This window comes from Phasianus colchicus, chromosome 5 (assembly GCF_987193195.1).
Source record: "Phasianus colchicus chromosome 5, bPhaCol1.hap1.1, whole genome shotgun sequence".
Lineage (NCBI taxonomy): Eukaryota > Metazoa > Chordata > Aves > Galliformes > Phasianidae > Phasianus > Phasianus colchicus.
Window position 1 is genome coordinate 49,949,018 of NC_143440.1, and position 26,980 is coordinate 49,975,997.

The 26,980-nt window shown below is 36.7% G+C and overlaps 1 protein-coding gene across 7 annotated transcripts in view; it reads right to left on the reverse strand.

Moving 5' to 3' along the window:
* The window catches only part of BEGAIN (brain enriched guanylate kinase associated), a 148,222-nt gene that overhangs the window by 48,726 nt on the left and 72,516 nt on the right, over positions 1-26,980 (reverse strand). For 4 of the 7 annotated variants that reach the window (XM_090141615.1, XM_090141617.1, XM_090141613.1 and 1 more), the window contains 3 exons: positions 21,753-21,842; positions 8,259-8,420; positions 2,570-2,636 (listed from right to left, as the gene is read on the reverse strand). In XM_090141615.1, coding sequence (XP_089997741.1) covers positions 2,570-2,636; positions 8,259-8,420; positions 21,753-21,842 — 319 coding nt within the window. The remainder of the gene's footprint in view (positions 1-2,569; positions 2,637-8,258; positions 8,421-21,752; positions 21,843-26,980) is intronic. The other 3 variants (XM_090141618.1, XM_090141614.1, XM_090141619.1) reach the window with 1 other exon arrangement.

A 26,980-nucleotide genomic window follows, 5' to 3' on the forward strand; every position in this document is an offset into this window, starting at 1 on the left:
CCACTGATTTCAGGTTTCAGTCCTTAGCCATCACAGACACTCTGGTTTATATTTTTATTTGGAGTTCTGATGTAACAGAGGTTTCATTTGGATGTCATTTTCTGTGATCAGGACTTTCAAACAGTTTTAAATATTTTATAGGTTAGCACTCAAAAGGAAGCAGAGCCTAAAAGAAAAATAACTGCTACTTCGGCTTCTTTCCTGTGGCTGCTAATGAATTAATGATTGTTTTTTTACATCCTTTCAGAAAACTTTAACATTCAGGATACTCAAACATCAATAGAAGAAGGAGGCCAAAGTGAAGTCCCAGATTAGGAGAGATATGGGTAGCCTGTAAAGGCAGGGAGAAATGTTCTTCCGGAGGCAGCCCAGGTCACCACAGGAAGGCAGAGCACATAATTTCTCCTTTTGATACTTTTGGACGCATTAAATGGTCAGAATCTGTGTAAGAATTAGAGTGTGTATGTATGTGTGCACATATGCACATGTATGTCAGAATAGAAAAAAACAGAAGGAGAGAGAAGGAGAAGATAAACACAGCTTATGTATTTGAATAAAGGTAGAGAAATGAAAGGCTTTTGATTTTATAATGGCAAACTGAATAAATTAGACTGAAAAATAAACACAGCTGTTCTTCCTAAAGAGGAAAGGGAGGGAAAGGTGTCCAAGAGCACAGTCCACCATGAACTGTTGACTAAGCTGTTATTTAATTCAAATTTCTTTGAAGTATTGAGTGTTTTGAGATGTTCTGAAAATCAGATGATTTGGTACATTTTTTTTCCCAATATGTCACTATTTTCCTCCTCTTTTTTTTTTTTTTTTTTTTTTCAATAGAATTTCTAACTGATTTTTTGGGTTGGTTGGTTGGTTTTGATTCATGTCTCCAGTTTCACTGTTTCAGAAGGCAAATCAGTCTGGATTTAAGTGGTGTACAAAGCCTGGTTGATCTTCCTCGAGTCTCTGAAGCTTCCTTCAATGACTGTCAAATTAGTGGGATGAAAAAAGGTACAGTGCTCCACGGATGCAGTCTTCCTTCTTTCTGAGATATGCTCTGAAATCTTTGCTTTATGTTTTAAGAGGATGCTGAAACATCAGTTTAAAAATTCTTTGCTTTGATCTCAAATACTTGCTGAAAAAGCAAGGGTTTTCTGGAGTCCTTCCTTTTATATATAGTTTTTGAATATCTTTTACCATTCAGAATGCCTGAAAGTTATTTCTGTTTTGTAGCATGTAAATAATAAATATTAGGCTAAAGATGAAGATAAAATCCTGAAGTGATTTAGATAAAAGGGAAAAGAATGTAACAAAAGAAAAATGGAGAAAAAAACCACCATGAGATCAAATGTATTTTATGCTTGTGTATAAACAAATATCAGCTCTAACTCAGCTGTAACTTTGCCCTGTTTCCAGCCAGTTAAAAATGCATCAATACTGCATTCATTGTCATCTATTTTAATGGAGATAAGAACAAAGTCATTTTCAGAAATTTGTCTCTGATTTCTTTTAAAGGATGATGTCTCTCGAGTATGTTGCCAGAGTCCCTACTCATTTTCAAGGAAAAATAAATCTCTACCTTCACTCTAAGCAGCCCATCCATGGAAATGTTATCTATAGACCTTGCAAGATGTTGGCTTATCCTGGCTTCCTTACAGTGATATGTCAGGCCTCTGCCTGAACATCTGTCTGGCGTGTACACTATGCTTGCTTGGGACTTGCTGGGTATAGGGCCAGGCAGGGAAGAGAGCAAGGAATGACCATTCACACTGATTTGGGAGAGAAGGAAGGGCAGGCTGTGCACAAGATCTTGGCCTGAACATCTTTTGAAGATAGAAACAGTTGCGTGGTTTTCCTTTTTTTTTTTTTTTTTCTTTTTTTCTCTTTAAACATTACCCTTAGATTTCTCTCTAACTTTTCTCCTAGCAGTGAGGATGATGTCCCAGTGGCATTAGCAATGAGCCAGCATGCTCAGGATGTTGCCATTTCTTTTAAAGATTTTCAAACATTTTTGAATGAGTGGTGCTGTCTTGTAATTTTTACCCTAGATGAAGACCATAAGTGGTGCAGTGATTTCCTTACTCGGTTACTAATTGACCTGTGACACTGACTTTGACATTGTGATTGCAGATGCATGCAGATAATAAATTAATATGCTAATATTTATAGTTAAGGCAGCGTACAAAAATCAGGCTATTCAAGCTCTATTAAATTAACTAATAAAAGTTGAGTGAAAGTATCTAAAAAGCATGAGAAAAGCTTAGGTTACTCTATTTAAATTGGATAATTAATGAAAATGTAAATATTTAAAACCCATGAAGTTATTAACTAAATTAGCGAGAATTATCTTCAAGTTACAATTTACTCAGTCAGATCATCAGCCAATGCAATCTCTATTTAAATTAATGGAGATACACCATTTTACACAGCTTGGGCCTTAGATCATGACAATGATAAACCCGTATATCTTTTTCAAGCATACTGCACTTGGAGCAAATATGTTTGTCATAGGATTTAAGAACCATAAAAGCACATTTAATATTAAAAAAAAAAATAAAAATCACTTATAACTTACCATTCTGTAAAGTTTATCTTCCAGATCCTGATTAATTCTTTGTAAGGCTAGGTAATTGTTTTGTATCCTAAAACAAAGATGATATCATGTAATTGAATGTATTTTTTGTGTTATTTTTACCTGTAATTTTCACATCAGTACAAAACCTCGGCTTGCACTACTTGAAATCTATTTTCTTACCACTCCTGTTGCCAGTCAGTGGTTTCCTTTGAAATGCAATTACCACCTACTTCCTAAGCAAACTTCTATGTCATATTTGTTTACTATATTTAGCAGCAAATTCTGTCAGGAAGTAAAAATGTGTTTGCTGTTCTACGCTTATGTGCAGACATGCTTCACAGCATGAGAACTTGCACAAAGGGATTGTAGCTGTGCATCAGGCTCACAAATTATATGTCAGGGAGGAGGCTTGAGCTTTCTGCTTAGACACTACAGGAAGAGATTTAGCAGACTCTCCTAATGTGGAGAATTGCAGTAGAAACCCAATGACTGCAGTAGAAGAAAATGACTTAGAAGCGAATATTCCCCTTTTGATAGAAGTTCAAAGGAATTGCACATCCTTGACTTCAGCAACACATTCTCTCTCTTCAGCAAATAAATCTAGAAATCTCATGCTGAAAATGGGGGTGTTTATTTTTATTAGAATTGAGGAATTGAATGGACTTAGAAAACAAGTCTTCCCTGCTTATTCCAGAGCAATACACCAAAGAAAAGTTTCATTCTGTATATCTTTATGTTCCATGGAATGTAACCATGGTATTGCAGTGAGGAAGCTGCTTAGCATGTGGGAAAAGCATCCCTATTTTAGGAGTAGCTGTGCCTTTCTCTTCACAGAAGTTAAGGAGCAGGTATCACCTCGAAAGTGTGTATAAAAACGTAAAGCAAATGTTGGAAGTTTAGCTGTGAAGAGTTTGTCTGAATATATCTACATGTTTGCTCTGAGAATCTTCTGTCAATAGGACAATGTATTTTCACCGACAAGTTTATTTTTGGCATTGTGTAAGAGTGAACTCAGATGTAATACAAATTCATTCAACAGAAAGTTACTTCATCTAAGAAGTCTGAGCCTGCGTGTAGTTTCCACTGTGATCAGGAAGGGATTAGGATTAAGGAATTCCCTTTGATTTGTTTTATGTTTAGAGATAGATGCTGAAGCCAGAACTGAGATCTGCAGTCAACTCATGCCATAGTGATTAATGGAGGGGTCCAGCCCACTCCTTCCTTGTAGTGACTGTTCAGGTCTCTCAATGCTTCTGTAGCCATGGAGATTTTCTTCCCCATTACATAAACCAAATTCTCTATTTGAGGACAGACCAGGGGATGGTTGATATTCCACACAGGCCTCCCGTTCATACCACAACTTCTACCCCACAGCTCTGAGAGGAGAGCTCTGTGCTGAGGGCAGATGCTTAGAGGGTGTAAGGAATGACAAACCCAAGGATGAAGGTCCCCAGGGTATGGATCAAGTACTGTGATCCACGGGAAATGACTGCAGACAGTTACTCAACACTGCTATGTGAGTTGATAAGGCTGCACGCAGTACTGTGGGGAGCAAGGATTTATGAAAATAAGACCTGCTGTTTTGTGCCAGAAGTGCCCTACTGTCTTGTCTGTTGTGAACCACAGTTTTTCCCAAAAGTTTGCATGGGTTCAAAAGTATTCTGCATAAATTTATGAAGGAAGGAATAGTGCAAAACAAAATATTGTTTCAGTGCTTTTCTAGCTTGACTTCTCCAAACTGAGTCTTTTCTGCAGTACAGAGCAGAATATGTGGAGTGCATATTACAAGTTATATATTGAAGATTTCTTTCCCATATGTTTAAAAACATGAACAAAACTAACAGCAATTGCAGCCAGATAACCTATATATCTGTCTTATTACAATGGCAATGCACCTGTGGGTTTAGTCCTCAGATTCTACAGACAATATTTTTCTCTTACTTCAGATCACTGGAAGATCAGTTACCACTAACATAATGGCTTTCAAATGGCAGTGTTTCCATGCAGTAGATGGTAGTTGGCTTTTGCAGTAGCCTTATTACAATACGCTTCTCAGCTTGCATCAAGTCTTTGTCCATCACATTTTCCTGTGTTATATGTTTATCAGAAAGTATTCCACAGATCCAGTTTTTGCATTGAAAAAATTGACCACCTCCCAGCAGATCAAATCCAAACAATAAAACTAAACCAAAAATAAACAGTATGTAGGAAGCTGACCTTCAAAAAGCGTTTCTATTGAGAATGGTATGCAAAGGTAGACAAAATAAGCATAAATGTGCACACATATATAAGCACATACACGTGCAAATATCCAAATAAAACCCAAATTTTAATCCACTGTTCCAAAAGAAGTGGCAGAAAATGTGAGTGGAACAGGGAGAAACAGACTTAGCAACAAATGAAAGAAGGTGTTAAAGGAATAAAAGAGGAAATGGCAATTACTGTGAAATAAAAAAGAAGGAAAAATTATTCCCATTCAAAATGATCAGATGAGTAAATGGTAACTTAACTCAGTGTGTAGAAAGAAAATATACACATAGTCTGAGTCTTGTGAAGTATGAAATATTTTTGTCATAAATTTGGATTCTCTAAATAAATAAATCAAAGAGCAGGTCATCTTCATTAGCCTCTGAAACCAGTTTAAGGAGAAAATCTTTGCATGTGAATTGATAAAAAATTATCATCATTTTGATGGCTTTTGATGGCTTTTTGTTGTTAAATTGATAGGATTATATGATACCCACATAAATACATGTGTATACAATAAATGCATGTTTAGATTCCTCAGTAAATTGGACTCTTTTGAGAAGTATTCTGACCACACTGAATGCCATGTATCAGAACTCTAACCAAGCAGACAATACATTTTTCTCAAAGACTGCAAAGAGAAAGCCTGCAAAGTCTCTATTTCAAAGCTCTCACATGGTTCTGAAATATATCTGATGTAAAACACGGGCTTGGGTTAAGCTGCTGCAAAGAAGAGAATTTCACCCTGAGTTCAGCTTAACTTTGAAAAGTGACTTAAATAGTAACCTTGTTCAAAAATCTTTTTCTGTTAACATGAGTTACACTGGTTTTCTTACAAAAAACAAAAGAAACAAAATATACTTTTCCCTCTGTTTATTCTGAAGTTAACACAGCTACCAAGTTTCTGATCTGAAAACCCCTTTAGCCCATGATGTGTCTACCTTTGTTGAAACAATTAAGTGCGGGGGCTAATCTTAGCACTAAAAATATGCTTATATGGATTTATTCCTTGTGTCTTAAAATATCTCTGCTCCCTGAAAAATGCCAGGAAGACCTTGAGCAGCTGGTTCCCAGGGTGCAGTGTCAAGCAGGAAAACCAGTGTGACCTTAGGAAAAAAGGTTTGAGTTTCCATATTAATATTTGAATATTATGAAAACATTAACTTTAAAAAGCCATGCTGTTCACTCTAGATAGGGGGATCACTGTGAGGCATTTGAAATTCCCAATGTCTTTTCAGTCACTTTTCAAAGCTCTACTTTACAGTTAATATTTTGAAATGCTCTCAGCATTGCTCCCAGTGGGTCAAAAAAGAAAAATGGAGGTCAAAAGTCTTGACTGCAGTGCCACATAGGTGACTTTCTTGCTTAGGTTAGAGAGGGAAAGGCCCAGCAAAAACAGTTAATTCTGGACAAATTAAGAGATCAAAAGCTTTCAAAAGGAGCAGAAAAAGATGGCTGTTCAGATTCTCAGAAAAAAATTCTGTGCACAATGCTAACAGAATTTTAATGTTCTCTAGTATGCAAGTGAGATCATCGTACACAGGGCTTATTTGTTAGTAGGGGCTGAATTTTTCTCCCCGTGCTGTGAATAAAGAAGGAAACATATTATTGAAACTAATTCTGATTCCTTGTTTTTCTCATGCTGGTTTTCTGACACTGGTGACATACTGCTGACATCCTTTTGGATTTCCAACAGTTTCCTTTTCCAGGCTTGGAAATTTATTTGTTTAACTTGTGGTATGCCTTGCTATTCTCAATAGTAACATCTTTAAAGCTCGTAAAATATTTTGGGCCACCAATGTCTTTACCTGCCTGAAACATAATTTTTCAATATAAATGTTCTTCATAATACGATACAGTGTTCAGTTAGAGTATAGGAAAGTCAGTTCTACTAATCTGATGTTTAAGTATTATTGCTAGACTTTGCCATGAGCAAAATGAAGAATGACTGGCCTGATTTTTGAAGAGTACTTAAATCATCAATGTCTGGTATTGTTGACATAGGGTTTTTTTTAACTTAAGAAAGACTGTATTTTGTCCCTTTCTTTTAACAAAAGTGAGATGGCCAGTCCTTCAGATAAGGATCATTCAAGATTTATGACAGCTGTATCTAAAATAATATTTTGGGAGAAAAGGTTGCCAATGTTCCCTGACCTTAGAGCTCTAATACAGTAGAACAAAACTACAACAAGAGTAATGTTATTTTTAGTATACCTTATCTAAATGAAATGATGGAAAAGAAATACCAGTGGTGGAAAAACAATGTGGAAAGTCTCTACAGAACTCTTGATAGATAAGTGCAGATTTCACAGTCATGACTCCTATAATCCACCTGCTCATTTTGGTCTTGTTTTAAGAAGCCTCAGAGATAGGAAAGAACGAACCTAAGTTATAAGAGCACACTAGATGTTTCTTTTGGTTGACTCAGGTTTTTTTTTTTGTTTTGTTTTGGTTTTTTTTCTGGCTTTCTTGTACTTTAATTTTTGCCTTCTGCAAAGAATGAAAAGATTTCTTTGGGTGTAGCCCTGGAATGGTTTGTTCTGAATTTTCTTTTGACTCATCCAGTTAATTAAATCAAATAGTTCAATTATCTGCTTACTTCTTAGCAAAGTCTTCACAACAAATGCAGATACATTCCTACATAAATGGATAATAGCAGGTTCCAAATTGTTGTAAACAAATGAAAAAAATGATACTCAGAATCACTGCTAAGTTTAGTGCCAGATTACAGGCCATTTTAATCAGTACCAGAAATGTCAGGAGTGCATGCTTATGATAATTTCTCATTAACATTAACTGGGCCCTTGATTTGCAATAGCACTGTACCACAGCTTCAGTAATTTTAAGTAATAGGTTTTTGGTATCACTCCATTCTATCTGGGACTGGAAACTGAATGATTTGCTGAATCATGACATGAAATGTCGTAATATTGTTTATATTGATCCTAGTTTCAGCTTTGAGACAAATACTCTTTTCTTGTATCAGTACAATGGAGAGCAACAACTGAAAATTTGCAGACAAATTAATTAATCATAAAATCATACAAAGGAGAATTAAAAATAGAATTAAATATTTTCTGTATATATATATATGAGGTATGTGTATGTATTTATGATATCTCCATATATGTAATTTAACAAAGTACTAACCAACACGTATGATTACACATAAACAATATCATATACCTACCCATATACATGTTTCCATATGCGTGTTTACTTTCAGTACAAAATATGTTATGTATGATATACACACAGTTTCATATGCAGTATGTAATGCACATTCATATATGTAAAATACATATATTTAGCATGAACATACAATGTTTAATCAATAAATAATAAATATTTGAGATATATATTTATATGTTTACTATATGTCTTTAATACAGCCTTTTGTAAATTCCTCAAATCTGCTCAATTCAAAAAGTTATTTACTAACCTTCTCAGTTTTTCAGTTACTTTCTCAAGTTCCTCCTGAGCACGTCTCAATTCTATTTCAAGATACTGACGTGTAGAATCAAATTCCGTTTCAAGCATTTCCAGCTTATGGGTAGTGTATGATAGACGTTTTCGTAATTCCCCCTTCTGTTCTTGTAAAGTACTAGAAAAACAAAGACCACAGATGTAGAATTTAGCTGCTCCTGAAAAGCTTTTCATGATGCACTCTTGGACCAATTCTCTACGGTATGTAATGGCACTGAGCCAGTGAATTGTGCTTAATAATTTGTTTACTGCACTTTGAAAATCTTCTGATTTAGACAGCTGACTGTCTTCCCATCTGTCCTAGTGCATTCACTGTTAATATCTCATTAGCCACAATGAAACATCTTGTGGAAGAACCCTCATTAAAAACAAAACGCAGTCTAGCGTTTGGTTTAACACAGGAACTTTAGAGTTACCCTAAAATATAGTGACTGAATGTATAAATATATAAATATAGCAGATATTTATAGAGCAATGAATGTAAATAAACTATGCAAAACTATTTCCTTGCCAATAGCCAAGGTTATAACATTTTCTAGAGAAATAAGTCTTTGTCTCCTTTCATTCAATCTGCTCCCTAATCCCACAGAGCTGCTAATGATTCTATATTTAGAATTTCATCATGAGAATTGAAGTCCTAATAATCAATTATTACTATGTTTCTCCATTTTCCTGCCTATTGGGGAATAAATCCATACTACTTAAAGTATGACCCTGAATTTTTCAATGTACCTTCACTAAGAAAGAATGTACGTCCTGCTTGTAACCTAGCTGCTTTTACACTCCATGAGAAAGCAGTGAATTTTTTCATAGAGGTTTTTCACTTTTTCATTTTATTTTAGAGACAATTTAAGATAGTCTAGATCCAGGAGATAAAAGCACCACTTTTATTGTGAAGGTCAAAATGCCATCTGCCCAAACCATGCAACTGAATTTGCAGTGATGACCCTGGTGATATTTTCCCCATCTGTGTGTTTTCAAGCCAGTCCTCTCTTGCCTCAATTCTTATCTGCATGATGGAGTTCTTTCATCCTAGTCTACTTGGTGGTAATTGGTCCTCAATCTTCTAATACATTTAAGTGAATAGGAAGCTGGGGCTCCAGCTGGAGCTGGTATCTCTAGAGGTGACTGTACCTTGTTTCAGATTACTGCTATCTCTGCTAATATTGAGCTGATCTCTCAGCTTTCGATGGGAGCTCTGAGGTACCATAGAACTGTAGCCTTTCACCACCTAGAGACAAGAGGGCTAACAAATGATGTGTTATGAATTGCCTTAGTTTTTTGTAAATGTGATAAAAAATAATTCTTCATTAAAGAATGGCAAATCTTGATGCCCTCTGATATCAAATCTGTACTGCCATCAGCATCAGTGTACTAATATTTTGTATCTTTAATAAGACAAGGGTGATGGGAACAGCATGCGGTTCCTCAAGGAAAATTTATCTGAGCTGGCTTCAGTGGGATGGTCTTCTCCTCTACCAGCTGCTATAGGATCTTCAGTTAGTTTTAATGCAAAAGCTTTACAACTGATGCTTACTTGATCCATGCAACCTGTGCTTAGGAAACAGTCTAATGTTTTGCCTGCACAGTGCTCTATTTCAATTATAGGTGTTGTGTGTTACAGTTATATTTAGATTACCACTTGCGGTTATTTTTTTTTTTTTAATAATATATTCTAATTCAGACATTTAATGCAGCTTCAGTTACTTTCAGTCATTTAATTTTTATATTTCACTTGGTGAATATATCTGCCTTGTTATCTGGGAAATAATAATCTGAACCCATGTTGCTCATATGTGTACATCTTCATTCATGAGGTTGCCACATCACATTGCTTTTCACTTGCTCTTGTTCTGACCTGTTATTCTTTATATTTTTCTGCTCATTTCAAAAGAGAAGTTGGTTTTCCTTCCTGTAACTTGGCAACTTGGATTTTGTATGAAGTGTGAATTACGGTATGAACGTATGGTGGGGTCTCCCTTCCTCCTTGGAGATGATCAAAAGCTACTTGGTCTTGGTCCTGGGCAGCCTTCTCTAGGTATCCCTGCTTGAGAGGGGGTTGGGCCAGACAGATTCTGAGGTTCCCTCCCACCTCCATCATTCTAGGATTTTATGAAAACTAGAGTGAAAGAGATTTAATATTAAATCTTCTGTCAAAATCTAAGATTTGTACAAAAAGAGAACAGAAGCTTTTCAGGCTATGGTTTTAAATGTTCAGGGTGCTGCTTTGTGTCAGGCAAATTAAGTTAATGCAACTTAGGTGAGATCAGGTGTAGGTACAACCTGATCCTGGTATAGAAGGAAGTTTTTGCCACAGGAAGAGTTTGACCTTTGGGTTTATAGAAGGTGTAAAGGGAATGCCCGGAGTATTTAAGTCAGTAACAATTGAGTACATTCTAATGAACCAAGAAAACAGTCTACATAGATGAACTCTTCACATAATGCATTTATATACCACTGAAACATATAGCCACTTCTATAGAATAAAATAAAGAAATAGGGATAGAAGAAAGAAAGAAAGAAAACCCTCAAACTGGGAAAGTTATTAAACATTTATTTCCTTTATAGCCTTACTGAATTAAGCAAGTTCTGAAAAGATCTTTAACTTGCTATAGGCAAGGACACCTCTCTCTAGACCAGGTTGCTCAAAGTCCCATCCAGCCTGGCTTTGAATGCTTCCAGGGAGGGGGCATCCACAACCTCACTGAACAACCTGTTCCAGTGTCTCACCACACTCACAGTAAAGAATTTCTTCCTAATATCTAGTCTAAATCTGCCTTCTTCCAGTTAAAAGCCATTTCCCCTCATCCTGCTGCTACATGCCCTTATAAAAATATTGCTGAGTAATGAGTATTGTAGAAAGAGGAAGATAATAGTAATTATTATAAAAGTAAATATGTAATTGTCTAAATAATCTAATAATAATACAATGTTACAAATTTAGTATATCTAATAGCAGAACTAGAGTCAGAGTCTCAATTTTTGTTTTATAGAAAATCAAAGCTATTTCACGCTGTTTTTTTCCTTCCCTCCCCAGTTTGTTATGAAATATGCTTTCTCTGAAAAAAAGAGAAAGCATGTTCCCTTTCCCCTCACTGTTAGCTTCTAGTGTTATCAGTTAATGAAATGCCTGAATCACATTTCTTTGTGCTGTGTTGCTTGCTTTCTTGTTATGAAAGACTGGGCTTTTCACAATCAATATTGAATTTTATTGTGTACCAATGTAAATTTCTGCAGTGGTAATTTAGACATATTTGAAAAAAGGGAAAAATTAAGATGTCAAAATATGGATGAATAAGTTAATCACTTTTCCTGTTCCTCCAAGACAACATAATCCACAAACTAGCTATATTGTTTTGATTCCTTTTGTCATATGAGAGTTCATTAGAAAAGTTCACTGCACAATTTTTTTGATGCTGGTAAATCAATATATCTTAATTAGTAATTATTTTGTGGGTAGACAACTCTTTTTTTAATTATAGATATAATGAAGAATGCATATATTTTCAGGAAATACATTTAAATGTATTCAGAAAATGCATTTTAAATAAATATTTGCATAAATGTTCCTTAGTTAAAAAGTAAGAAAATAATTCAACCAGAAATAATACAACCAGGAGAAGAGAGAATTAATTTTCAAAGAATAAACTGGGAATACAGTGGTGCTATGCCTTAGGGAACTCTGATCGTATATTCCATGGATTTACAGAAACTCAGGCAGCTGGGGAAGTAAGGAATTACAGGACAGGCTCCAAATTCCTGCACAGTAGGACCCTTTGTATGAATGGTTCCCTATTTCTTCTCTCTAAAGCTCTGCTCCTGTTTCAACAAGTGGTTTACAAGTCATTGCCCATTTTACTTCATTAAAGTATTTATCTGAAAACAAGGAGAGTTAGTACAATATTAAATATTGTACTTGAATGGTGAATGTAAACCTCTCAAGGGAGGCTACTTAAAAGGTCACTAAAAATGTGTCTTCAGACTTCCCAAAGAAATATTTTTAACAATTAGCTATGCTTATTCTCATAAAAAATTATAAAATAGGTAAGTGTCATGGTTTTGGTTTTTGCTTATTTGACTTTCAGTATTCAACATCAAAACATCGTGTACTGGAAGTGTTAATATTCTAACTCTACGTACCTATCCCTATACATTGCGGAAGTCACGGGATCTGACCCTTCCGGGGGGGGCGGTCTCTTACTGCCTGGCAGTGGGTGCTGGAGGGTGCTTTCCTAGCCGTTCCAAGCTTTTTCAGGTTTGACTCGGTCTCGGGAACTCTCTCTCATATCTTATTTCATTCATTAGTCTCAATTTCAATTAGATTGTATTATATTGTATTATTTTGTATTCCGATATCATAGTTAGTAAAATAAGTTTACCTCCATAGATTGTTGCCGCTGTTTCTTTCCTTTTCCCCCTTCCTTCCCATTTTGTGGGCCCAGGTGGGGGGTGGGGAGGGCAGGGGCATACTGCCCCCTGTCACGGGCATAAACTGATCCAGTTAATTCCGTGACAGTAAGAGAACATATTGGCAAAGAGATTTTGTCCAGAAACATCATAAAATAGCCAGTAATTGCCAGGTTTGAGTTCTAGAATTTGAAGCCTTCTTCCCTTGAGCAGAGCTTTTACATGGAGATGCTGTTGAATGTGATTGCTGGATCTAATCCTCAGCAGCAGTGCAGGGGAAATCTAATCATATGGGAGGTAGTGCTACTCAGACTACATTTAGTGAAAAGAGGTCTGTTCAATACAAGAAAGACTGGAAGGCTATACAGGCAAATTCAAGTACTACCAAAATACAAGTACTTTCCTGGTGTGAAGATCACATGGGATCCCCATGTGATCAAGAGAAAAACAAAAAAGGTTCCTGCATCCCTTATGTTACCTCTCACCTTCCTTATTATTATTATTATTTTTTTGTCACAAAAGGTGGTGAGTGGTCAAAACAATTTTTTTTTTTTCCTGGAAGTTCAGCCCCAGCCCTTGCTTCCAGCTGAGTACTGGAACAGCTGCACAACCCAGTGGTGACAGAAAACATGTCTATCTCAGATTCAGCTGGTTGGTATTCATCTGCAGCGCTGTCCAGATGAGCTGTATTTTTTTTCAGTGGAGCATTTCAGTCCAAGCAAAGATGCCATGTGGTGGCAGTTCTATTCTGAGAGAGGTGTAGTTGGAAAAAACAGATTTTCATTGTACCTGTCTGATCTCCTGCCAGCTCATCTGCCTGGCAGATGGCCCGATGGCAAAGGAGTGCTGATGTGTAAAGTTGGAACTGCTCAGCTGTGTGGAGGCCAGAGGATTTATTGAGACTTTTACCCTCAGACAGACCAGAAAGATGATGGTCCCTGGGCTTTTTCTCCCTGAGAGCTGATGTTTGTGGGCCTGCCCCATTGTTAGAGTTTTCTGGAAATCCCAGGTTCCCATCTGAAAAGTCAATATATATTGGCAGCACTTTCATGCTTCTTGCCATCTCAGGGCTTTGCCTTGCAGATGGTTCTACAATGTTGTTTTAAACTGGTGCAAAAACATATTTTCAAATATTGAAATTCTCCCTGAATTAATGGATGACATTCCTTCACACAGCTCTAGTAGCAGCTGAAACAAAATTTGGTTAACAGTATTAGGATAGAAATAAACAGTGAAATAATGCAAAATGTGAACAAAGTAGCGGCCTATGCAAAATATACTGAAAAAGAAGGAATCTGAGTTCCTACCCTCTGGATTTTGAGGCTCTGAGGCTTGTACCTTGAACACATGGCTGGTATTATATTGGACAAGTGAATTAAGGCAATACAGGCCTGACCTGAAGCAAATGTTAATGGGTCTATTCAGCTGGCTCCCATTTTGAGTTTGTAGAACAGGACAGACACTATCAGGATGAGAGTAAGCTGACCTATTTTTAGAAGCCTACTTTTAAAGGAGGTGACGTAAATCTGGAAGTACCCATTCCTTTTCATTAATTACAAGGGGAATCTAGTCAAGAAGCTCAGACGTAAATAACCACATCTTGTCAGATAACTCCCCCTCTTCCTGACTCAGTTCTCTGTGTATGAAGTGAGGTAATAGTATTTCCTTTCTTATCTGCTCAGATTGATGGAGGCCCACAAAAGAAGGCAACTAAACACTTTAAAAGTATTTATCACATCTATTTCATGTCAGTGATGTGTCACGTTCTAAAAAAGGATTGGAAATTTATGAGCACTGACAGAAATTTTTAAAAATATGTTCTGGAAAAGGACTGCAAAAAGCATCTTTTCTTTCTTTCTCCTTTTTATTTTATAAAATTTCATTTTATTTAGGGAACATCAAAATTGATCAGTTCTATCTATGTGCTTGCTCTGAAAGGATCTACATAATAGAAGAGATACAGTACTGAGAAAGGCCTAAGGCCACCTGTGAGCCCAGATGTGCTGTGCTGATTTACACGACTCAAGAAACCTAAAAGCAGTGGTGTGGGCAGCTGGAAAGCCTTGGCTCAGGTTTGTGCACTCGCTCTTGTGGAAATGCTTTCTCAATAGCGTGAGACTTCAGGGGAATTATGAAAAGGGATGTCCTCTATGGCTCAAGGAGAGCCAACAGCCAGTCCCGTTTTCATTTCTGATCTTTGAATAGAGTTTATATGCAAGTCTGATATGAATCTAAATACCTTGGAGACATTCAAGGTCAGGCTCTGAGCGCCTGGTGGAGCTGTAGGCATCCCTGGTCACAGCAGGGGAGTTGGGCTACATTACCTTTAAATGTCTCCTCCAACTCAAACGATACTATGGTTCTATCAGTAGTGAGATGAGGGCAGTTAGGTGGGCAGGACCCTGGTGGATCTCTTCCCAGTAAGTGGCTAGTGAGGAGCAAGCTGGTGGCAGAGAGCTCTGGAGATGTTCACAGGCAGCAAAGATGTCAGTGGATCCTCCATGCCATTCAGTTCCTACTGACTGGAGCTGGACTGCATAGGCAACTTGATCTTGGAGTTATCAGGCTTCAGCAGCAACAGCATCCATTATGGTGATCTGGATTGTTTAGGATTCCTCCTTCCACCACAGCTCTGCTATTGATCATGGGTCACATTGGGTCTGCATGCTGCCCTGGCTAGCCATGCAGCAAAAGAGGAAAGCTTGGCCTAGGAGGAATTGCTCTGACATAATAGTTGTGTTATTGAATCTGTGTCACCAGCAATGGTTTTTACATTTGTAGATGGGAAATAAAGTCCAAGCATTTAGCCATTGTTTTCTAGATGAATGAAAGATATTTAATGAAGCAGTAATCGGATTTTTATGTTAATCAAGCTTTGATTATGTGTGACATGCTCAGGGTCACAAATTTGAAAGAGTAATGTTGAAGCAGTCTTCCTTGTCTGCTGTTTTTTTTTTGTGGCTAACTTGGCTTTTGCTCCATCTGATTAGAGAAATGGAATCAGATCACAAAGTCTAAATCCAGATATGTTGTTATCCAAATAAAGATTTGAAATTCATTTTGTTGGGGTTACAGATTACATTGCTACTGCTTGGTCTTAGAGCTCAGTCCACAAATAGTGACTCTGGTGCTTTTAATTCAGCAGCTTCATTTGGACCCTGACAAATACATCAGCCAACGTGTATTTGACTTCTACAAAACATCCTGGGAAGAATGTAAACCAGAAAAGAGGGATAGTTTATCAGAAAATTGGAAAATACTTTGGAAGGAAAGTGGGGAGAAAAAAAAGGTGTTTAGCAGTTGAAGTCCAAAGTACTGTGGGAGAGACTGTTAGCATGAGAGTTCATTTACAGCATGTGGTGTGCTGACATAATATTCCTGGACTTTGGAAGGTAGCTTTTTTAAAATTTAGGATGTGAGTATCTGACTGCTGAATAATTCACACAATTTAAAACTCATACCTGACCAAAGATATTATATGGGGTGTCTAAACTGTGCTAGATTTATAGGTAAGAGGTAGAAAAGAGCAATCTTTCTTACAAACCAAACGGATCTTCATTTTGGTTACAGTGACTTGACAGACTCATTGCAGAAGAGATGTCTTCTATATCAATTATATGAAGCCCACAGACATATGTATCCAACAGAAACATTCAGTATTAACTGTAATATGAAGTGGTTAAGTTATGAAGATTCAGTTACATGTTGATATTAGGAAACCCTCAGAGGGCCAGCTGTCAGCACTGAGTTGTCTTAAGTGAATGCTGTTATTGTCAATGGAACGTTGTTAGATTTTTGATATTTTCTCATAATAAAGACATGCAAATTGTCCTTTATTTAAAGTTAGTATCCATAACCTAAGGCTCTGAAGGGATTGAATAGAAATACCATGAATAAAATTACAGCTTTCAGAAATAGACACTAAAGGTGTTTTGATTATTTTAAAGGAAGCTTCCTCAGCAGGCAATTGCCATTTCCCCAGTGTGATGAAAACTCTAAAGGGCAAATGAAAATGAGCAGTGAGAACCTGACCTGCATTCAAGGAGCACGTTATTGTGAACGGCACTGGGGAATGAGGAAAGAATGTGAATTTAAGATTGGGATTGCCCAGCATTGTTCTCCAACGCAAAGAGATTGAATAGCTGACTGACTCTTAGAAGACTGATTTAAAATATCTGTTAACTTGATTTGAATCTTGAATCTTCAGAATATATTCCACTTCCTATTAACGAGATGGCCAATTTTGCCTATGAGACCATTGCAAGTATAACAACCAGAATGTGGTCAGACTGGCTGATTATAAAAAACGAATGTGATGCAGTGAAAAGAGGAAAACGCCCAAATTCAAAGGTAACTGAAGCACAGAGACACAACTGATGTAACAGAAATAGTTATGATCTTTGTCTTCTTCCAGGCTGCCTTATAGTTCCTCTGTTACTTTCTTTCTAAAATCTGTGAGAACTGACTGATTTCAACTTTGGATTCTTAGAGTCAGTGACTTTTATGTGCAAACTGTTGGGTTGGGTAAGTAATCCTCATTGCTAGAAAATGAAAGGATGAACTAGTGAAGAAAAAAAGATTGTGCAAGAGACAAAAAAGACCATATATGGAATACGTGTTTTCTGGGACAATATCTGGTAGTAGAAAGAATATGTTTGTTTTCTCTTGTGAATGGAGGATTCTAAAGATGTTCATGCCTTACTCCAGATTATACACGTTGTCCAAACATTGCCTTGTGTTAGATCATGATTCATTTGAAATGAATCTAGCATGTGAACACAGGAGAGATTGAAGTTGCATTCTGACATGGCAAATTTCAGTCCATTCACCTAAGATATCAGAGACATTGCCACTCTGACTGTTCCCACAGCTGAAGGGATCTTCACACTTCTTGCTGACCAGACACTGCTCTTGACATGACTATGGAAGAAGGTTCATTTTGGTAAGTGCTTCTATTTTTTTTTTTTTTTCCAGAGGACAGTTGGTTTGCATAAAATGTTTGGATAGAAGAAATGATGAGTTATGTAGCTTTGCAAGATACAAAAGAATAAGAAAAGCAGGAGGAAGAGATGAGTCCAACAAATAGTTTTTGTTGTAACAAAAGATATATGGGGGGCTTCCTCACATAGAAAGTGTTTTGAAGCTGCTGAACAGCTATTGCCTGCCTTTTAACATTTGGTCCTTGCAGGCTGCACTGCATCTCACTAGGGAATCCAGAGTACTAAGCAGTGATGAGAAAGGAGAGAAAAAAAGTAAGGTATTGAGAAATGGAGGCAGCACAATTAAAGGCAAACTTCAGAGAAAGCTCTCCAGGTGACTAAGTAAGCTGCATCTGCTTGCAGCAGCTCTCCTTACAGCTCTTAGTGGCCATTTTCTAGATTGCTTTGGTTTATGGTCAAGGATAAGCACTCCCTCTGGAAATTACTGAAAGCAGCATGCTACATAATCTCACAAGCTTATAAAGTTATATTTTAATTATGTTATTAAAGCTCTCTCATTTTTGTTTTTATCTGTTTACCTTTCTGATTCATCTGGATCACACTGTGCCGGAACAGGAATGTTGTTCCTCTTGAATTGTGTTGTATGTTCATGTTTGGATGGGTAAAAGAATGAATGAAACCTACTGGCCAGAAGCAAATTGGAATTTATATTGTTATTTCTTTCAAAGAATTGAGGTTGGAATGGGAGCAGGTGAGGACCGTATAAATGTTTTTTAGTAATAGGGAAAGAATGTCAACCTGCCTCGTTTTGCATTAAGCACCCAGACATAAGTTGGTTTGCAGAGGTTATAATCTCTGCACTCACCTTGGCACATTCCTTCCATTCACAATCTTCTCTTTCTTCTGATTTGAAATTCATCTGTGCCTGTCTCAAGGGACTCATTTTGGTAGGCTGCTTAGCACTTACCATGTGAGAAGTTATGCTAAGTAGTTGGAAGAAAACAAACTCTTTTGACTCCAGGAGAAGTCAGACACAATTACTACTGAGTCTGGGGGAAGGAGTAACTGCAAGTGCTACTGTATTTTAGGATGGTTTTTTTTTTGTTTTTTTTTTTTTTTTTTTTCATAAGCACTATATATTATCTGCTCTGAATAAATTTCTGATATATCTTTTTATTATCTTTGGTCACAGTTGCATTATGATCCTGTTTTTTGATAGAATTCATACAAAGAGCTCACGTTGTATCTCTAACAGAAATCTGTATGTGTCTGCCTTTAAAAAATGTTAATGTTATTGTTACCAAAGAGTACAGGAGATAATGCTGCTAGTGCTTAGAGTGAGACATGAGAGTGCATGAGACTTTCAGTCACTGGTGCAGTTTTGCTGCAGTCTCCATTCCTGACCATTTACTTCCCACATCACACGTGGCTGTGTGACGATAGTGCAGTGACAAGCCACAGAGGTGAGCTTTACAGATTTGTGGGAAGGTCTTTTTTGTGACAGTAGAATACATAATTGGTTGGCTAACAAAAACAAACTGCAGAGGTGATTAAGTAATGCACCTTCACCTGGTCGGACCCAAATTCTCAGCAGTGCACATTTAATTTGTATTCTGAGGGCAACTGTTACTATATATAGATTCGTGTATAAGGTTTTAAGAAAAGAGAACTACTGGTTGTTATCTCTTATCTATTTTGCGTGAATGTTTCAAGATATTTTTAGTTTTCCTACAATAATAAATGATCCTCAGTGCTTTGATCAACCTGATAGTACAGCGAAAAAAGAAGGGAAGAAAGAAAGGAGAAAAAAAAATGCCATCTGTCATCTTTGGCTGATTATTTTGAGCCCTATCTTGTTTTATACATTGCAGCCCGCTATTTTAGGAGTTGTTAACTGAGAAGTATTCTATTCCGCAAGAGTATAAATCAGTTCACCTCTACCAAGTTCACCACTGCTCAGCATGTTGAACCGTCACTTCATACAAACATCTTTCCAACATAATGTCATGATTTATTAGTTCAGTCAAGTCTATTTTATCCTGCTTCCTCAGCTGAACTGGTTAGTCAGTGTAAGACCCTGTTTTGTGGTCTTTTTTTTGTGAGTGTGTGGCAAAGGGGAGGGAATAGGGCTTCACTGCTTTTAACAGGAACATGTGGCACTGAAGGACATGGTTAGTGGGCATGGTGGAACTGGATTGATGATTGAACTAGATGATCTTAGCGGTCTTTTCTAGCCTTAATGATTCAATGAGCAGTCCTATCTCCCTGTTTCTGGCATAAGCTCTCCTGTAGTTTTTGGAGTGAGGCAGTAAGTGAAATTCTCTGCAAGTGTGAAAAGCTCAAATGAGGCAGCAGACATTCATCTGAACAAATGCTTGCATTATTCATGTGAAAAGGAATACACAGTGTGCTTGTTCAGGGGTAACCCAAGACCTTCAACCTACCCTCAGATATAGCACCCCAAAAAACACACATATTAATGAAGTCCGTCTTGGGGAAGGCCCTCAAAGAGATGCTATAAATTTGCTCTGTATTCAGAGATGGAGATTATCTAAACACAGCTGCAATATTTTGCCTTATACCTGAACTACTTTAGTATTCTGTTTGAAATTACTGTTGCTTCCTAATTATTTTTTGAAGATTGAGGTGCATCAGGGCAGATAAAATAGAATCTATCCTCATTCTGTAAGTGCTGAAGTTGTCGTATTCATTATTTTTCATTTTCACGATAAAACAAACAAACAAAAATCAGTGTTTTTTTTCTCCAACAAGCTGATGTTTTCAATACAATTGGATAACAAGTTTCCAGATAATTTTTTTTAAGTCTAGTTTTATAAAAACAATGTGATTAAAATTTGGATTAATAAACATGAAAGAAACAAGCAAAGATTCAGGAAATTAAAATCACTCCAGTAAAATCAGATCCTTTTATGCTTTTTAAAAAGTGGAGGAATAAATGAAAATGGTCTTTCAGTGTCTATACATTGTATGAAATGTCTTAATAGCCTCAGGTATAATCTTGGATTTGTGCACTTAAAACTTTGGAATGCTTGGAGAAAAACTTTTATGTTGTTCTCCAGAATATAAAACTTACATTCATCTGAAAGTAAGAATTACAAATAGGCTTCACTCGTCATCTCCTGGTTTTAAGAAGGACATGTATCAGGACAAAACTACTTTTATAACAAATTAAAACCCAGGTAAGAATAGAGCATACATGCAGAGCCCCAAGGGGATGAAAATAGCAATTCAGAACACTTTTCCAGGATTATTGGTTTTCACTTCACAGAGTGTACATTGTGCCAAAAAATACGGAACGAATCCTACTTAACTTTCCTATGCTAGCAGCACTCTTAACATGAAAAGTCATTACCATTACTCAAATACACTCATTAGAATGCAAGAAGGGAATATAAAATTCACCGTCTTTATTTTTTATCTAGTTAATTTCTGATTTCAATTTTAATATTTCAGATTTCATTGAAAACTAAAGGATTAGTGAATAACATTTCTACTACATACCTGCTACTTGTAATAATGTCAGGAAGCAAAGAACAAAATGTGAATTCATGAGAGAAGTAGAAGAAAATCTAAGCAAAATGTGGATAAGTGATTCATTTTTAAATTCATGTGCTGCATAGGAATATGAACTAGAATCTATCATAACTCCTTCATCTTTTCACATCCTCTATAACACTGAAAAAAAAATATATTTCAGGAGACTGAAGATTGATGCAAACCTAACAAAGGGAAGATAATATTTAAATGCTGGCAATTAAAATTGGAAGGTAAACTGCCCAGATTATTATGGCATCAACATGAGAATACAGCGTGCCTTTATTATAAGAACTCCTTCAGAAAAACTATTAACTGTGGATCTTAAACCTTCAGTTTTTATATATGCTAATAATCATTATAACAGGCTTGGCTGAGGCAAGCATCTAGTGTACTATAAGAAACAGCTGTCATTCCCCTAGTTCAGAAAATACAGCACAACTGAACGACGAGAGACTGGAGACTGACATGAAGAAATGAAACATTTGTACGGACATCAGAAGATTAGAAAGAAAGCATAACTTCACAAAACATCACTTGTTCATTACCTGTCCCAGAGAGTAGGTGAAGATTTTGCGAGCCTGCCCTGGAGAATTCTAGGTTGCCATAGGCAGGTTGGCACCCAGGAATTTCGTACCCTGCAGCATGAATAGAGGATAAACCATGGCTAGGTATGGCTCATAAGACATACGAGTGATAACCTAGCTAGATTTGCTGCATATTAATAGGCTATGGAAAAATTTGGTAATATCTTTAAAAACAGTATTAAGTCTATGAAACAAGATGGTGTTCCAATGCACACATTGATTGATTTTCTGGTACAATGTATATTGTAGGTCAGAATAGGCATTTAGGATTGACTTTATCATGGCTGTAAATGGATGCTACTCCACCTGCTTTTATGGAGGAGTATTTGCTCTTAAGATTTGTGAATAAAGCCCTTTTATTTTTACATTGCAAAAAACTCAGATTAAGCAAATTTATGCTTCATCGAAAGAGGGTCACCAAAATTCCTTCTGAGCACCACAGTTAGAATATGTTTAATAGTTTTAATTAAATCTGGGCTGAGGTTCAAGTTCCACATACCAGGTTCCATGCACATCTACTGGCAGAAGAAACAATAGCTGCAAAATATTTGCTGGAAATGAAAAGCACAAAAGGAAGCAATCTGAACAAGCAAAATAAGCCACAAAAAAACACACAGCAAAAGCAGATCCTGAGCCCAAGAAAAGGCCAACAAGACAAGCAAATTAGCAATGAGATCTGTTGTCCAACATTAGCATCAAGAAATGCTGGTAAGATTCAAAATGCTTTGTTCAGTCCTCAGTCAAGCAAATTGTCACTCAAGTCAAAGATTGTTTTTCCTGAGTAAAATCTGAGTAAGAACAACAGTATTAGGCCACACAGAATATGCCAAATGGTATTGTTTTATTGCTTTGCAATATTAGAAATGCACATTAAATGCCTTGAAGGATAAACAAAATAAAAGGTAAGGTTTTCCTAGCTCAAGTGCATTCATATTTATGAAACAGCATTTTTGCATTAATTTTTCCTGTGGTCAGTGATCACTGTACATGCAGAAAATCCTACCTTTCAGATGTCCCTATGAACACATCTTTACAGACAGGGACACATTTCAGGACCAATAGCTGTGCAACAGAGAGTAGCAGAGAATCTCCACAGTTATGAATAGAGAGAATTCTGCTACTTCTGTAAGTCCACATGAGAATGGGTTCACTTTAAGAACTACCAGCAGCAAAAATTTTTAGGGTACTCAGAGGAAAAGAACTATGTGAATTCCAGTACATCAATCTAGCTGTGCCACTGAGTTATTCATTGAGAAATCATAGAATCATAGAATCACAAGGTTGGAAACGACCTATAAGATCATCTAGTCCAACCGTCTTCACACTACCACTGCTACCACAGGCTACTAAACCAGATCTCACAGCTCCTCGTCCAGATGCCTCTTGAACACTGCCAGAGATGGCAACTCCACCACCTCCCTTGGCAGGCCATTCCAGTGCCTGACCACTCTCTGAGAGAAAAAGTTCTTCCTTAAGTCTAACCTAAACCTCCTCTGGTACAACTTGCGGCCATTTCCCCAGGACTATTCCAAATATCTTTTAACTTCTAGATTGGATTTGGATTAAATACATGAAGAATCAAAGAGAATACAGAGAAGTAATAGATGTATTGAAGTTTAAGTGCTGTTGTCACATGAATTTACAGCAATATTAATTTAATTCAAAGTAGAGCTGAGGACAAATGTCTGAAATCTGCATTATTTCAGCATCATCGATTCTTCAGTGAGTTGTCTGTATTACTTTGCATTATGTATCTCTAACAGCTTTCCTGATGTTCTCAGATGAACTATGAATCTCATAATTGATAGGTGTCGACTTACTTAATACATATCAGTGCTGTAGTTCTACTCTATACCTTCATTCTCAACTATGAGTGGCAGGAAAACTGTCCATGGTAAAAATGGTTATTTAAAAATGGTCTCTATCTGGCCATCTACTTTGTATCTGCAAATGGAATTATAAACTACTCCTAAAAATCAAATCTTAATTTTGAACAAGAATGGGGAATTCAGCCACAGGTTTTTCAAGAATCAATGGAGATTTTTGAAACCATTGCATTTTGCACATTTCTCCCTAGCTCACAGAGAAATCCTCTATACTAGTTTCCTAACTTCCAAATTTTGAAATGGTTTTGCCTGGTTTTCAAACCCACAGAATTAATTAATGTGGTGTTCTCGAAGCAAAAACATTATCTCAGCATGGACAAATCTCTGCAGTCTTCACATCCATTATCTGCTTTATTCCATGCAGCGTTTGTTAAACTAACCTCTCTCATATCTTTTACTGATACACAGCAAATAGCTTTGGTGTAGGAAATCCTGATAGAATATTTTAAGTCCACGAAGTTGACATGATTTGATAGAGAGCGGAGGAGTGTAAATTCCACTTTAGTTGTTTGCTCAATGTTTTTCTTGACATTTTCAAACAGCAAGTCCTGTGTAATTGCTCCATAAATGAGATAATGTAGTTAAGAAAAGCTCTGCTTGAAATGCGGTGGGTCTTACAGAAGCTCTCCAAAGTGACTTAATAACATCCTGTCTTCGATAATCAGTGTCAGTTGTAGTGAGTGTAATCACATTTTCATGTGCAAGGTTTAAAAATAATTAGTGGCTGTAAGGTTTATTTATTTGCCAGATATTCAAAAACAAAACTTGATTTCTCAGCTTTTGCAGTTTACACGAGATACTGTTTTACCACTGGCAAATTAGAAATCAGCAAAATATGCATACATATATATTTGTCTAAAGAAACTATGAATGTTAAAGGAAAAATAAATGAAAATTTTCCCACATCTGTCACTTTCACTCAAACAACGGTTGTAAGAAAGTTGTAACTGCTGAAAAATAAAAAAACTTATGAATTTTGTATGATTTTTGTAGTCACGGTATAAAACCAGCAGTTTGCTAAGGGCAAAATATCTGTCCCAACAAACTGACGATAAAGCATTTCAGGTTACCAAACATTAAAATGACTTTTCATTGCACTGTAACATAGTAAACTTACTCACTTTCCTTTCCTTTCTATAGAGCTTCCTTTATCTCTCACTGATGTGATTAAGACAGACTCCTGTGACAAGTGAGGTTTGAGCTTGGACATACTGTTGTAGTTGTCTGTTTCCTTGTCTTGTCCTAGAACATTCAGTATGTTACTTCACATATTGTCTGTGGCTTATCTGACAATAATCACAGATGATAGCTGCATGCATATAGCCAATTTGGAAAAATAAAAAATTGGATTTCTCAGTGAAATATGATCAACACTTTATTTCTCTGCCCAGAGAGGAGCAACTACCAATTCATCGGGTTGGGTGGCAGAAGGCCAAACCTTTCCCCTGTGAAAACTCAGAAGGATTTTCTGTAGATGGGAAAGAATATGTCCTGGTCTGATTTTAGTTTAATTTCAGTGTGTGACCTGAGAGAGTTTTGAATGCCACCCTTAAACTGGGTTGTGCTATTTTGATTCTTATTCTTGCCCAACTTAGCCCAATTTTACCCCAGTATGAAAGAACCTAAGCAGAAGAATAGCTATTTTTGCTTTTATTAACACCATGTAGCTATTTTAGGGCCATGCTTTTATAAACACTAATAACCATTGACAGAAAAAGCTGGAAGGTCTGCAGGGACACCTTGGAACATGCTGTCACGACTCTACCTCCACATCCCGTCCTCACTGAAGGAGCACGTGGTGGTGGTGCTGATTTAGCATCACAGACTTGTGAGGTGCTGTCAGCTGCATTCACTACTTACTTTTCTACCAGTCTTGCCAAAGTAGGTAACTGGCTGTCATTTTCATGGAACAAAGGCTAGGGCTGATAAAAATGTCAAACAATCCATTCTCTGTGAGGGGGTGGCAGTTCTATTTCTGGAGTTACCTAGAACTATCTATGACCACAGCATTAAATAATGTAAAAGTGATGCAGGGACTTTAACAATATATTTTCATGAATATTTTAAATACAATTTCCTAATTGAAAAACAGGCTCATATGGAATCATGTATCCCCCTGGTTGAGCTTATGATCTGGTACCAAAATGACATTTTCCCTCATCCTTATCTTTCTTTCTACTCCAGACTTCTAACAAGCTACTGCCATGATTTCTCTTCATCTCCAGCTTCACCCACTTTTGTCTCCCTTTCTCCCCAGTTACTGCAGTCCCTGTTCAATACACTCCTGGTATGGCCATGCTCCTCTTGGTACTTCAGCATTAGCTTCAGCATTAGAGGTGAAAAGCCTTTATCTACTCTTGGGAAGCCAGAAGTTCAACTGCTACAAAGAATCAGGGAAGAAGATTTGCTCGGTCTCAGAAACTCTTAGCTGGAGCATGCTTAGCTGAGCTCAATCTACACAGAAGTTAGTTACCAAGCTTACATATCTCTGTTAACGACATACCTTTTTTTTTTTCAGATACTTTTTAAAATGTGCAGTTCTGAGTGTTGGTAAATATGTTATTCCTAGCACCTTCGAAGGCTTCCTTTGCATATTTTAGGTCCTTACTCCAACTCAAACAGATATGAAGACTTTTTTTAATGAAGAAAATCATAGTCTATTTTTTATCTATGAATAAAACAACTTTTTTTCTTTTCAGTAGCTATATTTTTGGAAATACCTAAGTCATTTGAACATACAAATATGGCATACAGCAATCCAATAAATACAATTAAATTTTGCAAAGTGTTAAGCATCCTCTTAATGGAAAATTGAGTGAACTCTGCTATCAGTGATGATACTTCATAACTAACATACCTACCTATTTATCTATATTTACTAAACTGTATGGGCATTCTTCTGTGAAGTGTGTATATGTACGTACAGATGTGTATGTATGTATGCATGTGCATTTAAATCCACTATCTTTGGAAAAAACGTGTTGCTAAGTAATATATAAACGCTTAGGGATAATTGTTCATGCTTAGACTATAAAAACCCAAATGAATAATCATCTCTGTATTAGGCATGTCAATAGAACGGTTGTGGTGTGTTTGAAGCTACCTGCAGTGTTTTATTTTGTTTGCTGATGCCTTCAGCTACATGTGTAACTAAAAAAGAAATTATGTTCCATTCAAACACCAGGCAATAGGTTCAGTACAGGTGTTCCAAAAAGATGTAAGGATTTATGACTAAATGAATTAGCGAGCTTTGTGTTCTTAAAATGTGAACATTTCATACCCTTTGTGAACAATTCCACAGGA